The following is a 15,073-nucleotide window of genomic DNA, read 5'->3' on the forward strand; positions in this document are numbered from 1 at the left end:
TCAGCTAATTTTAATGGTATGTTAAATAAATCCTAATTAACTATATTAAATTTTAAGTTTATATTTCTATAGCTATATCTATATATCTATATCTATATCTATAGAATTAGAGTTAGAGATACAGTGATAGAATGATAGAGATAGAAACACAGAGAAAAAGAGAGAAAGAGATGTATGTAGGCCTGCATTTTGATGATGGTCAATGATTTATCACAGTAGAATATAGTTAATATTCACTTTTGTTCTCTAAATATCTTTGCACAAACAAAGTTTCTAAACTTGAAAACCCCTAAATTCATCAAGGAAAGCATCTCCCAAATCTTACAGCTGTAAGCTCATTTTCCTGGACTGTTATTATACATAATAAGAGACTTGATTTGACAGCTCCTATAATGACACACTATAAATTTACACTGGATGTGTTTTTTTTACCTTAAACTCTTGTGATGGCAAAACAATTTTTCTCAAAGCTGATTGGTTGTACAGATCTACAACAGAGCTTAAATGTGACCTTGCAATCCCAAGCTTTCTTACAGGAGGAATCTTTTTATTTTAAGCCTTTTTGTTATACAACGTGACATCTTCATGAAGAATTTTTGTTTTATTACCAAGAAATAAATGTGTCTTGCTCCTTGAGATCTCCCTGGCTTCAGCAACTTGTAGTCATTTCCACTGTAGACCAGTAAGAATATATTTCAAAGACAGGCTAACAAAGTTCAAGTAAAAGTTATTGGTTATAGATTGGAGCTACTAACTGGCATTGGGTGAGTATTAGAGATTGTCAACATGAATGTTATAGTGCCAAAAAATGAACTTAATTCATAGATATTGGTTGACTTCCTTATTGCATTCTTTGATCTTGGTTGTATAGTCATTTTTGCATACTGATCTCCTGATAAAACTTTAAACTCTTTGGTTTATTTGGTAGATTTATTTTTCTTCTAACTTTCCTTCCGACCTACTTAGATCTCATTTAACACTATGCTTTCGTACATCTGCATATAGAGCAGTCAAATTTTGTCAGCATTGCATTAGAAGTACCTCAAAATATTGTTCCTGGCTCATTTTCTCTCTGATTTACCTTTCAGCCTTCCCTTAAAGCAATAGAAGACTCAGCTTGATTTTTAAATCCCTCTAATAGGGCTCTGATTGGATAAAATAACTAATACGACATGTGCTGCCATAGAGCTGAGGTCTTGCTATTCATTTCATTTATTTGTTTCATTTCTATATTTGAGTTTCCTCTTATACCAAACCTATATTTTTCAAATTTTGGGTGAAAAAATGTTGCTGCTCCAGCATGGCCATGGAGCCTCTATTCCTAAGCTAGATAACTTGGTGAGTATTTATATTCATTTTTTAGAACACGTACAGGTCACATATCAAACTAAAAGTTGTCAGAAGTACACTTGAGCGAGTAACACACTATTTAAATGTGTCAGAAGAAACAAAGAGCATCTGAATTCACAGATGGGACAAAGAAGTAAGAACTCGCATAGTCTTTGTACTCCGTAGCAACCATTATGAGTGTTATTTTCAATTAAAAATAAACCAATCATAGACTTTCGTTCAATCATGAACTTCTAGAGAGACAGGAAGCTATAAGTTGTCCAGCATAATATATTAATTTTACAAAAGAGAAAGTGAGTGGCATTTTGTATTGGCAAAATAGAAGGCCACATCTTCCTACTTAAGTGTGTAACATTATCAGGAGTCTCAGTGACAGCTACTATAGAGATTAAATGGATGATTAAGTAAGAGAGAAATTAAACAACCAACAACTTCCTCCAAATCTTGGGCCATGATCTTAGAAAGTAGATTTATAAAGGAAAGCATTTACCAATATCCTCTTTATTAGCTTCTTCATGTTTTTAGCCTGTACTGAAGACAATAGTTTCAGTTGTTATTTTTAATTTTCTACAATGTCATGATTCTGAAAATCTTTAATTAGCAGGAAGGGCATTTACATATTCCTGCTTCCTTTATTTAATTGAACTCTCTTGATTTCTCTGATATGTTAAAGGTAATTGATTGCACCTATAATTTAGGAAAATGCTGAAGTGTCCTTAAATTATATTGCTCCTATGGGAAGCAAACAGAAGGGTGAGCATTGGCTCAGAATACTTCCACATGCATTTCATGTCCAGGAAAAGGAAAGAGTAACAAAAAGACTGAGCAACTACTGGTGCCTACGTGCTGGTTACTATGCTGGGAATTGTGTTGTATCTTATGTATCATGAAATCAATCATTCTGATTAAAACCTTTATTTTCCTCTATTATACATGCAAACAGAGCAAAGTTTTCTTAAGAAATTACACAAGTAAATATTTCAGGAAAAAAAACTTTGTTCAGAGTTGTAACTACAAGTCTTAATTATACAAGGCTTGCATAATTAACTGGAGTGGGATAAATGAAACCCATGAAAACATTCTCAAACTTCACACATAAGTCCATAAATTCAATCTTTTCCTCTATATGTTTAATCAGTGTCTAACAAAGAGAAAAATATAGCTTTGCCTATATTTTTCTATTTCTCTGACCAGCTCTTGAGCAGAAGTGATGTTTTTAAAGATAAAATAATAAAAGAAACACCAGGAGAAAGAAGAAAAGAGTGAGATTCTGGAATATTCCAGCTTATTTAATTTGCCTTTATATCATGGAATGTTGTCTATGGCATCTTAGAAAGTAGGTAAAAGTACTGATTTGGGATTGCACCTTTGCTGAAACTGAGATTATTCTGAATGGTGATTATAATTAGACGTTACTATGCCATTCTAAGCCAGCATAGCAACAAGAACTCAAAATCAGCAATATTTATGTATTTCAGGTAAACTCTTAATTTCTAATCTCCATATTCCAGTGCTATAAACCATCTCCCATCTTCCCATCTTGAGGGATCAACCTCTCCCTCCCTCTCTCTATCATTTTTATCTTTCCTTTTTAATCAGACTCTTTTCACAGCCTAGAGTAGTACCAAGTAATAACTAGTAGTTTCTCAACATAAACTAAAAATGGCGGCAGAGGCCCCCATTATGGTCTGTTTCTACACTCTCCTTAACAGACAGCTAGGCAGAATGCCGCCAGTGAAATTATTTCACATTCCAAAAATAAAATCCAGTTTTGTATTTCAGGTACCAAGTGGAAAAATGAAGATTCTCCTGGTCTTTCTAGGTCTGCTTGGTAATTCTATTGCTATGCCAGTGAGTATTGAAATTTTTTTAGGACTTCCCTTTTTGTGTTCTATTGTTAAATAGCTTGGGGATAATTACAGGGTTTATTTCAACTTATGTTCTGAATTTGTCACCAATATTCTTTCATTTCCAGATGCAAATGCCCCGAATGCCTGGATTTAGCAGTAAAAGTGAGGAGGTATGTATACTCAGTCTCTGGGGAGAATATTTGTAAGCCCTGTCTTGAGAGTCCGTTAAAATAGGGAAAACCTTTTGAAATATAAAATTTCTTAAGAAAGAGATGGAGGGAGGGAAATTTGAAAGACTTAAACTCTCAAATCAAGGCAAAGTAGTAATTTCTTCAGCACCATACTACCTATGTACTTCAATATTCCTTTCCAAGGTAAATGTAAATTTGTGTTCAAGTATAGGTCGTGTTGGCTTCTCTGTTAAGTTTTCAAGCTAACAAAGGTAGATATTTGTACCAAGGTAGACACATAGGCATATAATATCTTCGACATGACTCATAGCCAAAATCATTAGCCAAATTCAACACACATCAGAAAGGAGAATCATCTTTTTCTTCTCTCTTTTTTAAAATTTTTAATGTTTTAGTTATTTTTGAGAGAGAGATAGAGACAGCATGAGCAGGGGAGGGTCAGAGAGAGAGGGAGACACAGAATTGGAAGACAGGCTCCAGGCTCTGAGCTACCTGTCAGCACAGAGCGCAACGCGGGGCTCGAACCCACGAACTGTGAGATCACGACCTGAGCCGAAGTCGGACGCTCAACCGACTGAGCCACCCAGGTGGCATCTTTTTCATAGAATTATCACATTTTCAATACTCGAATTTCCAAAGTTAATTAGAACATTCAAAAACTTCAAAGTAGACAAGATTTTTATTCTCTATTACTCTACATTGGTTCTTCTCAAAATAACATTCTGGCTTAAAAATTAAAGTGACATAGTTTTTTTAAATTGCATACTTATTTTAAATTCATGCATAACTAGTAAAAGATGTGACTGTTTTATGTTAAAATCAGACATTCAGTTTATTTCTGGTGATTTGTAGATTGATTAGATAATATGTTTTCACTTTATACCACATTAATGGATTCCTTTGGTCACAGATGATGCGATATGGTCAATTCAACTTTATGAACTCCCCACATGTAAGTTCTGCTTTGTATTATTTCTGATAATTTCTTGTTTATATATAGATAATTACATTATAAGGTTTTTCATAGCTAATAAAGATACCAACAGCTATCCACATGTTTTAATTACAATGTAGTCATTATAAGAGTTTCAAGGGGGACAAAATCATTTCACCTGTCTCATTACCCCGGATTTTCTTCTTATTTATTACTGTTATTCTCTCATGTAAATAAAATCACTTATTAATTACCAACATTCTTTACATCCAAGAGAAATTTGTTCTGGGAAAAGATCACACAACATATATTCACAAATAATAAGGACAAAAAATAGCGTAGTAAATACTCCAGGTGTGTGGGGAGGTCAATTTTATTTGGATTATCTTGAAAAATAACACTAAAATTATGAAATAAATTTTTATCTTATTTAAATAAATTTAGATTATACTTACCACTAGTGCTAATTGTTAGAACCAACTAATAATAAATCATGTATCAATTGTATCTTTTGGCATAAGTTTTCTGACAAAGTTGTATGAAAGTACTACCATACTGTATGTCACTCTTGACTTTTGTGATGATCATGAGAACCACTGGGAGGAAAAAGCAAGGACTTGATCAACTTTTCTTAATCCTTTATTCAAGTCATTCTCTTTGAAAGCTTCTCACCTATAATCATCATCGTTGTCAATTTTCTCTTCAACTATTGATTGGCACAACTCTTTTAAACTCTCACTCTTGGTTTTACTGTGTTTAACACTGGTGTTAAAACAAAGCAATGATGTTTGAATGAGAACTGACATTGTAGGAGGTCAATTCATAAATTAGTTTCTTCAGATTATGACTATGTTTGTTTCCCTTCCAACCTTGAAATTGTGGAGATTCTGATAATGAAAATGGAATTAATGAAAATTCACCAATAACCAAAAACCAGAGGCACCACATAAGGATGCTTACACCCAGAGAATTTTTATTCTCTCTCTCTCTCTCTCTTTCGTTGGTTTTTTTTCCTGCTTCTCATTTTTACTTCCTTTATCTCCTTTTTGCTTTTTCTCCTTTCCCAGCCAATAACAAGTCACAGTTTCAAATGTGACACCAAGTCCTCTGTAACCTGACTTTTTATGGGAGTCAGCGCTTCGGAGTTAGAAAATTATCAGCCAAATTCTTAAGCTGAAATTTCTCACCTAATTCTGTCTGTTGTTTTGTTTCTTTGGTTAGTTTTCTAGAAGACTGAAATTCATTTCTATAAGACAACATTTAAAGAACTACTAAAGATCTTGAGGCTTCCATTGTTGAATTAAGTTTCATAGAATTTTTAAGATTTTGGCTGTTTTAGAGACAGACATTACAGGCTGAGAAAAGCTGGAATGTCAGCTGTCCTACGGTTTGACTGTTATTTGCTACCCTCACAGATGGCGCAGCTGGGCCCCTTGTATGGAAATGGTATGCCTCAGCTCGTACCACAGTATCAGATGCCTATGTGGCCTCAACCACCACCAAACATGGGACGCCCACAGAAACCCTCCTCTCCCTCAGCACCCAAACGCCAAAAGAGCAAAACTGATCAAGTCCCAGAGACCCAGAAAACCAACCAGCCTCAACCGAAAAAGCCACCACCAAAGCGGCCTTTAAAGCAGCCATCACCTACCCCAGCACAGCCAGAAGAGGAAGGCCAGCCACCTCAGGTGAGGCTTGCCTAGCAAAACTCCAAGCCAGTGTCAATAAATGGGCTCGGAGGGATCTGGAAAGCCATACCACCCCCGCATACACACATTCTCCAATGTTCCTCAATACACATGCCGCTGTGTATGAAATAGAATCTTCAGTTTTGCCACTTTCTTCTAACACGATGCTGTACTGCCTATCCAAAGTTGCCTGGCAAGTTACCTCCAGCGTTTGTTTGATTACAAATTATCAGGAAAAAAACTACCAACAAGTGTTTTACATGTTTTTTTAAATTACCAAAACATCATTTCCTTAAAGAAGCTTTTTTTACAATGCAGAGACAGCATGAAATTGTGACATAAGCACTAACAGAAGAATCAAGGAACAGAGATCGAGTTCTAGCCCCAGCCCTTATTACTTGTATGATCTTGAGCAGTCACTTTACCTTTCTGAGCTTCAGGCTCCCCATGAGTAAAGAAATGATCTCTATGTCTCTTCCAGACCTATGTTTTGATGATCTAAAATAGTGCCTTGAAAGGTAATACTGCTTCCGGTACTTCTGGGTGGCATAAATAATTCCGACTTCAAGAAGATGTACAAATGGTTTCTCTAGATAACATCCAATGTGGAGCTTTCAAAATGCTGTCTCTTAGTCAATCAACAGACACTATTTATTTATTATCAGACACTATTACAGATGAGATAACACAAAATTAAATGAAAAGACACTCCTGGACCATTTACCAACTGAGAGATTTTGGGCAAATGACCTACCTTCTCTGAACCTCAAAATCTTCAGTGAAAAGGAAATAATGTCTTTAGCACACATCTTCTAGGTTTATGTGAGGATTAAATAAGTTTACCACTATAAAATTCTCAGTATAGTACCTAGAACATAAGTGTTCAATAATATTAATTGCTATTATTTATTACTATTATTATTATGATCTCAGCCCTAAAAATAGAAAATTGCAGTTTAATGCAAAGGGAGATGCAGACTCCCAAGTTTCAAACAATTGTGGGTTTTTTTTTTTAATATTTTTTTATTTATTTCTAGGAGAGAGAGAGAGAGTGAGCAGGGGAGAGTCAGAGAGAGAGGGGGTTACAGACTCTGAAATAGGCTCCAGGCTCTGAGCTGGCAGTCAGCACAGAGTCTGACGTGGGGCTCGAACCCATGAACCATGAGATCATGACCCAAGCGAAAGTCGGACGCCTAACCGACTAAGCTACCCAGGCGCCCCTCAAACAATTGTGTTTAACAGATTTGTTTCCTTTTCCATTTATCCTTCTCAGTTTCACATCACTATGGTTCTTTCTTTCCTTTTAGGCATTCCCACCATTTGGCAATGGGATGTTTCTCTATCAACAGCCACCATGGCAACTTCCACATGTGAGTTTTTTTCTTTATACTAGAAATGAAAAATAATATTAGCAGGTCATATCTCTAACTAATATGAGTTCATACTCTCTAAATGGAATGCTATGTGCCAGTTGGTACAGAGTATGGAAAAAAGTCATCATATCATTAATCATTCAGGAAAAAAATTTTTTAATGAATATTTTACTCAGACAAATTGGAGACATGAACAATCACCAAACAACTACTAATAATTTAATTAATGAATTAATTTTAAAAGATTGCGCTACTTTGCTACTATTCCCCCACTTCCCTAAGAGATTAGAAAACACAAAGATTATCTTCACTAAATGAGTAGGGAAATTGAGACAAAAGGGAGTTTGACAATCATAAGATAAGCTATGATTAGACTAAGGTCTTTTCACCATTTATTATTTCTAGCCACAGATATTTCAGTGTAAAGAATCTTGCAAAATAATATTTGCAAGAATCCTTTAAAGTTTAAAATCATTAAAATAAAACAATATTGAATCACAGGCATTAAAAATATAAATCACAAAATAAACTATTTGAACTAAAGAAAAGTTTAAAGGCCAGTTGCTGTTAAACTAACAGAAACAACAAACATTTGGTGGCTTTTTTTTCCAGCTATGGCATTGTTTTTTCTTCTCTATAATTCTATAACCAAGACACCTTCTTATCAATTAGGAACAATTCATTTCAAGGAATAAGAAATGTTCCTTACCTTTTTTTTTCCCTTACAAGAGTGTCTTCCTTTCACTGGCCATACTGAACTAAGAAAACTAAGGCAGTAGTAGTACCAGGTGAAGATTTAAAAAACAGAGAAGCATGATCCTCATGCTGAACTATTATGTCATCCACATGGGATTTCCTGAAGGTCTGTGGGAGTTGGACTGATTTCCAAGCATTCAGCCTCCAAGTTAGATTAGGAAAATAAACATTGATCAAATTAAAAAGTTAGCATAATAATCCAGGAGAATTGGCAGTTTGTCATCCTTAATGTGATATAGACTCTGAAGATAGCATCATTATTTAATCTCCATTGTTACATGTTCTAACATGGATGTTTAGATCCTAACAGCACTCAAGTCTCTCTCTCTCACTCTCTCTCTCTCTCTCATCCTCTCTCTCCGTGTGTGTATGTGTGTGTGTGTGTGTGTGTGTGTGTGTGTGTGTGTTGGAGGTAATGGGATGGGGTGACTGCTAGGAAATGCATCCATACATGGTATTTTGAGTAGGATAATTTAGAATTCAGCTGAAACCTTTATATTTACCAATATTCACTGGTGGATTATAATTATAATTAGTTATAATTATAATTTATAGTGGATTGTGAGAGCTAATGATTCAAAAGCTAAAAACTAATAATGCTAACACCCAGTCACTGACTTGAAATCTTTTAAGACACCTGAGTCTCACAAACAAATGGTAGCGTAGAATGTGGTTTTCTCTTGCATTCATTATGGTGTTCACCTTTCAGAGAGTACCACCAGGTTTTGGACGTCCACCAGTCAGCAATGAAGAAGGAGGGGTGAGTACAAGTAAAGCTGCCTTCCCCACATGAGTCTCTGATTTTTTATTCCAATCTATTAAAAAGGTTAAATTTCAACACATGCATTTGTAGCTCAAGTGCCCATGATATAAGAAAAACATCCAGTAACAAATATAAATGTGATACATTATTCCTCCTCTATGGGTACCAACCTCTGTCTCTCCCTCTCTTTGTCCCTTCCTCTTCCTCTCTCTTCTCCCTATTTCTCTCTTTTTATTTCTCTAAGAAGTCTGACCTAATAACCTTTGCTCCAGGTTGGTACTGGACTCTAGAACAGTGATGGGGCAACTAAGAGAAGGAAGTGAACACATCCTAGAAAGTTATCCCCAGAAGGGAATTAAGTAATCATCTAACTCCTTCATTATACAAATAAGTTGAAGCCTAAAGAGGATACATCACTATTCAATTTCACCCACTGAGTGGGTGGATACAGTGGCCCTATAGTAAGTCTTCTGACGTCCTATCCAATGGTTTCTTTACCACAGCACAGTAGAAGAGCCAAATGCATGTCACAGAGTGATGTACTATTAAAATAGTCTAGCTCAATGTCATCAAAAAAAAGTCATTATAGTGATTATGGCATGGAATTCTTCTCCAGGAGCTTACTTCGTATTTTCCTCTAAACAGTGATATGTTCTCAGTGAAATAGGGAGAACCTGACAGCTCTGAGAGATGAGGGGGTAAGGAAAGGAGCAAGGAGTTAAAATCATGACACTGAAAATTACTACATCAGCCAGGGCATAAGGTGTTTTTAAAAATATCCTTTTGAGGGGTGCCTGGCTGGCTCAGTTGGAAGAGCATGTGACTCTTGATCTTGAGGTCATGAGTTTGAGCCCCATGTTGGGTGTAAAGATTGCATACATATATACACTTTTTTAATCAAAAAGCTAAAAAATAAAATAAAAATATCCTTTTGAAATTGGAATTACCAGATAAAGTGATTCAGATCATTGTATGCAACCCAGAAACTGGCATTTCAAATTTTCAAAAAGATAGTATGAGAAAATAAGTCCGAATGGCCCAGGCAGTTAGCATATGCATTAAGAAGTTTATTTCCCTCCTCCCATGACTGGCTTATTTCACTTAGCATATTGTCCTCAAAGTTTATCCATGGTGTCATATATTGAAGTTTTCTTCTTTTTTAAGGCTGAATAGCTTTCCATTGTGTGGCTTTACCACATTTGCCTTTTCCATTCATCTGTAGAGAGACATTTAGATTCCATTGTGAATAGTGCTGCAGTAGTAGTTGTGATTTGCAACTGCACAAAGTATAAGGGGGAGGAAATGAAGCTGGATATAATTATGGGCCAGATGATTATAAAAAATTATTGGTGGTGGTGGTGTTATATAATGTATAACATTTGTTAGGTGCTTCCTAAGTGCCAGGCACTGAGCTGTACAATATGGTATCTCTTTTGACCCTCATGACAACTTATAAGATAGATATTATTTTATTATCTTGAGTTTACAAGTAACCAAAGTTATAATAAACTGAGGGTAGCCTAGGAGCATACTATTAATACTGATGGAACAGGGATTTTAACCCATATCTGTTTAGAGCTCCACTCTTTAGACCATGCTATGCTGTTTTAGATGTTATGCTATGGGATTTAGAGTTTATCCTGTAAGGTAGGGGCAACTTTAAATAATATTTAAAGAGAAAAGTGACATAGGGAGCCTGGGTGGCTCAGTCAGTTAAACATCTTACTTCAGCTCAAGTCCTGATCTCACAGTTTGCGAGTTCAAGCCCTGCCTGGGGGTCTGTGCTGACAGCACAGAGCTTGGAGCCTGCTTCAAGTTCTGTGTCTCTCTCTCTGCCCCTCCCCTGTTCTCTCTCTCTCTCACAAAAATAAACATTAAACTTTTTTTAAAAAAGGAAAGTGACAGGAGTTCCCCCCAGCCTCTACTGTTCTTGTTCTGATGGCCATGGACAGGAAAGATTAGAGGAAAGTACAATTATACTCAGAGTAACCAGTAAGAAACTATTGCAGTAGTTCAAGAATACTGGGGATAAAGGAAGAGGGGACAGGATGAGAGTTTAGATTTTATAGGACTTGGTTATTAATCAGCTGGGGGAAATACAAAGCAGAAACCTGGGAAACTGGGTCCATAGTGGTGAGTGTTGCTTAGATACAGAAAGTTGGAGAAGGAAGTTTGGGGACAGATAGGTCCGATTCTGGGTACATTCATTTGGAGGTGCCCATGAGATCTTTAGTGACCCAGTCTTCCTGCCTTAGCCTCAGGAGAGAGTGTCAAGGACCAGACTTATGGCTTTAGGAGTCACTGGTATATGTCTACATTGAAAAAAATTGGCCTGCAATAGATTGCTCAAGGCAGATGTATAAAATGAGAACAGCAGAATGAGAGGGACAGAAAATGGAATCTTTTAAAAACAAACAAACACCCCTCAGATTTAGGATCCAGGCCTAGGAAGAGAAAACTGAAAAGTGACAGTCAGAAAGTTAGAGTACCAGAAGAGAGAACTGGAAGGGAATTGGGTCATGGAAACCAAGGAGGAATTGACTTTCAAGAAAGGAAGTATAGCTAATAGTTTTAAAAGAAGCATGTGGCTGATTTCCCTATCACATTAAAAAAATTCCAAGCAACACCATGGTGGGAAACAAATAATAATTACCGATTTCCATCTTCTTCCTTACAGAATCCTTACTTTGGATATTTTGGATATCAGGGATTTGGGGGTCGTCCTCCTTATTATTCAGAAGAGATGTTTGAACAAGATTTTGAAAAACCCAAAGAAAAAGACCCTCCCAAAACAGAGAGTCCACCCACTGAACCCTCGGGTAATTCAACAGGTCCTGAGACTAATTCTACTCAACCAAATGCACCTGGAGGAAATCAGGGCAGAAATGACACCAGCCCAACAGGTAACAGTGGCCATGGCCCAAACACTGTGAGTAATCCTATGGCTCAAAATGGGGTTATCTCACCCCCTACAGTTAATGTTTCAGGCCAGGGAGTACAGAGAACTCAAATCTCGTGGGGACCAAGTCAGCCAAATATTTATGAAAACTATCCAAATCCTAACATCCGAAGTTTTCCTGCAGGAAGACAATGGCGTCCCACTGGTACTATCATGGGACGTAGACAAAATGGGCCTTTTTACAGAAATCAACAGGTTCAAAGGGGTCCTCGGTGGAACTCCTTTGCTTTGGAAGGCAAACAAGCAGTTCGTTCAGGAAATCCGATTTATCGCAAAGCTTATGCTTCTACTGCAAGAGGCAATTCCCCCACTCATACAGGAAATCCAGGAAACATCAGAAGAAAGCCTCAGGGACCAAATAAACATCCTATGGGAACAAATGTTGCTCCTCTGGGTCCCAAACATGATACTGTTGTCCGCAGTGAAAAAATCCAAAATCCAGCAGAGAAACCAGTAGGTCCAAAAGAAAGAATAGTCATTCCTACAAGGGATCCATCTGGCCCCTGGAGAAACTCTCAAGATTATGGAGTTAATAAATCAAACTATAAACTGCTTCATCCTGAGAGTAACATGCTAGTCCCAAATTTTAATTCTGTTAATCAACATGAAAACTCTTATTACCCAAGAGGAGAGTCCAAAAGAGCCCCAAATTCTGATGGACAAACCCAAAGCCAGAATTTGCCCAAAGGGATTATTTTGGAGCCAAGAAGAATCCCTTATGAATCAGAAATTAATCGACCAGAATTAAAGCACAGTACATATCAACGTGTATACCCTGAGGAAATCCCTTCTCCTGCAAGAGAACATTTTCCTGCTGGAAGAAATATTTGGAATCATCAAGGAATCTCTCCACCTATTAAGGAAGATCCCGGGATGCAGGAAGAACACTTACCTCATCCTTCCCGTGGCTCGAGGGGAGGTGTTTACTACCCTGACTATAACTCTTATAATCCCAGGGAAAACTCACCATACCTTAGAAGCAATACATGGGATGAGAGAGATGATTCCCCCAATACTATGGGGCAACCCAAAAATTCACTGTACCCCATGAATACTCCAGACCTGAAAGAAACAGTTCCTTATAATGAAGAGGACCCAATTGATCCAAATGGAGATGAATCTTTTCCAGGTCAAAGTAGATGGGGTATGGAGGAGCCGAGCTTTAAAGAAGGCCCAACAGTTAGACACTATGAAGGTGAGCAATATACCTCAAATCAACCAAAAGAATACCTTCCCTATTCCTTGGATAATCCATCAAAACCCAGGGAGGATTTCCCTTATGGTGAATTTTATCCCTGGAACCAAGATGAGAATTTTCCATCATATAATACAGCTCCTACTGTACCACCACCGGTGGAGAACAGGGGCTATTATGCTAATAATGCCGTTGGACAAGAAGAAAGCACTCTATTTCCTTCTTGGAACTCCTGGGACCATGGGATTCAAGCCCAAGGGCAGAAAGAAAGAAGGCCATATTTTAACAGAAACTTTTGGGATCGGCCGACAACTTTACACAAAGCTCCCCCTAGTCCACCACTCCAAAAAGAGAACCAGCCCTATCCTAGCAATACCCCAGCTGGGCTTCAGAAAAATCCAACATGGCATGAAAGTGACAATTTGAATTATGGCCTGCAAATTACTAGGTTAAATTCACCAGAGGGAGAACAGTTGGCTTTCCCAGACTTAATTCCTCCAAGTTACCCAGCAGGTCAAAAAGAAGCACATGTATTTCATCTAAGCCAGAGAGGCCCTTGCTGTGCTGGTGGCTCCACAGGACACAAGGATGATCCACTTGCTCTACAGGACTACACTCCGTCCTTCGGCCTTGCACCAGGGGAGAACCAAGACACCAGCCCTCTGTATACAGAAGACAGTCATACTGAACATGCAGGGAACGCCATCTCCCCTCCCAGCAACCTACCTGGCCAAAGAAACAGCTCAGAGAAAAGACTGCCTGGAGAAAGTCAAAACCCAAGTCCTTTCAGAGATGATGTATCCACTCTGAGGAGGAACACGCCATGTTCTATGAAGAATCAGCTGAGCCAAAGGGGAATTATGCCCTTTCCTGAAGCCAGTTCCCTTCAATCAAAGAATATGCCTTGCCTCAAAGGTGATCTTGGAGGAGATGGGAACAATGCTTTGGAACAAATATTTGAAGACAACCAGCTCAATGAAAGAACTGTTGACCTTACTCCTGAGCAGCTTGTTATGGGTACACCTGATGAAGGTCCCAATCCAGAAGGAATCCTAAGTGAAATACAAGGAAATGAGGGTGAAAGACAGCAACAAAGACCATCAAGCATCCTACAGTTACCATGCTTTGGCTCCAAATTAGCAAAGTATCATTCCTCCAGCCCTGGAACTACATCTGACATTGGAAGGCAAGGCCCATTTGATGAAGATCCAATTATGCCTACTGAAAGTCCTAACTCATTGTCTAGGTTAGCTACTGGGGCACAGTTTCAGAGTATAAATGTAGACCCACTTAATGCAGATGAACACACTTCATTTGATACTCTTCAAATAGAGACCAATCCACAGGACCATGTGCAAGACTGCTTACTACTTCAGGCCTAGGGATTATCCCAACCAAGCATTCTTTGGGGAAGGAAAATACCTGATATTCTATATCTGATATTCTACATCTGGTATTCTACAGTGGTTTCCCAACTTTTTCTCCTAACCTCTTGGTGATCCTTAAGTTCTTCCCCATTCTAGCAATAGAGGTAGTGGCCCAGGTGATGCTGGTAAGATTGGGCCCCTGGGGATTGCTAGATTCAGTACTATCACTAATTAGCACAGACCTTAAAAAGAAGCAGAAAGGCTATGACCTTCATCCTTGAAATGTGGAAGCCGCTTGTCTGGGTTAATTTCCTTTGTTTGGTAAATCTTCCCTTTTCTCTCAAAGTTCCATACTTGCAAAATTCTCTGGTTTTGCAAGATAGAAAGGCAGATGAAATTTCCATTTTATGTATGGAGATCTATACATCAGTATAATCCAAATGATTGTACACTTTTTTCTTGTGTTGGTCTTTCTCAGTTTTTTTCCCTAGTTAATATTCTTTTGACCCCTTTTTTCTTCCACTACTTTTCTCTTTTCTTTTTTCTTCCACTATCATTTCCTTTCTTCCTTCCGTCTTTTTTTCTGTCAACTGTTCTGTATTTTGCATCCTATTTTTGTCTTCCCTATCTGTCCCACTTTCTGTCAT

At 37.6% G+C, this 15,073-nt stretch overlaps 1 protein-coding gene across 1 annotated transcript; it reads left to right on the forward strand.

The window, feature by feature from the left end:
• Window positions 1-1,284: 1,284 nt before the first annotated feature.
• ENAM (enamelin) lies at window positions 1,285-14,441 on the forward strand. Its single transcript, XM_077751105.1, has 8 exons — window positions 1,285-1,338; window positions 3,133-3,201; window positions 3,326-3,370; window positions 4,302-4,343; window positions 5,741-6,013; window positions 7,321-7,383; window positions 8,852-8,902; window positions 11,583-14,441. The coding sequence occupies exons 1-8, from the start codon at window positions 1,285-1,287 to the stop codon at window positions 14,439-14,441; spliced, it is 3,456 nt and encodes a 1,151-aa protein (XP_077607231.1).
• Window positions 14,442-15,073: the final 632 nt, after the last annotated feature.

The sequence above is a fragment of the Crocuta crocuta genome, unplaced genomic scaffold, assembly GCF_008692635.1.
Source record: "Crocuta crocuta isolate KB4526 unplaced genomic scaffold, BGI_CrCroc_1.0 scaffold1, whole genome shotgun sequence".
Lineage (NCBI taxonomy): Eukaryota > Metazoa > Chordata > Mammalia > Carnivora > Hyaenidae > Crocuta > Crocuta crocuta.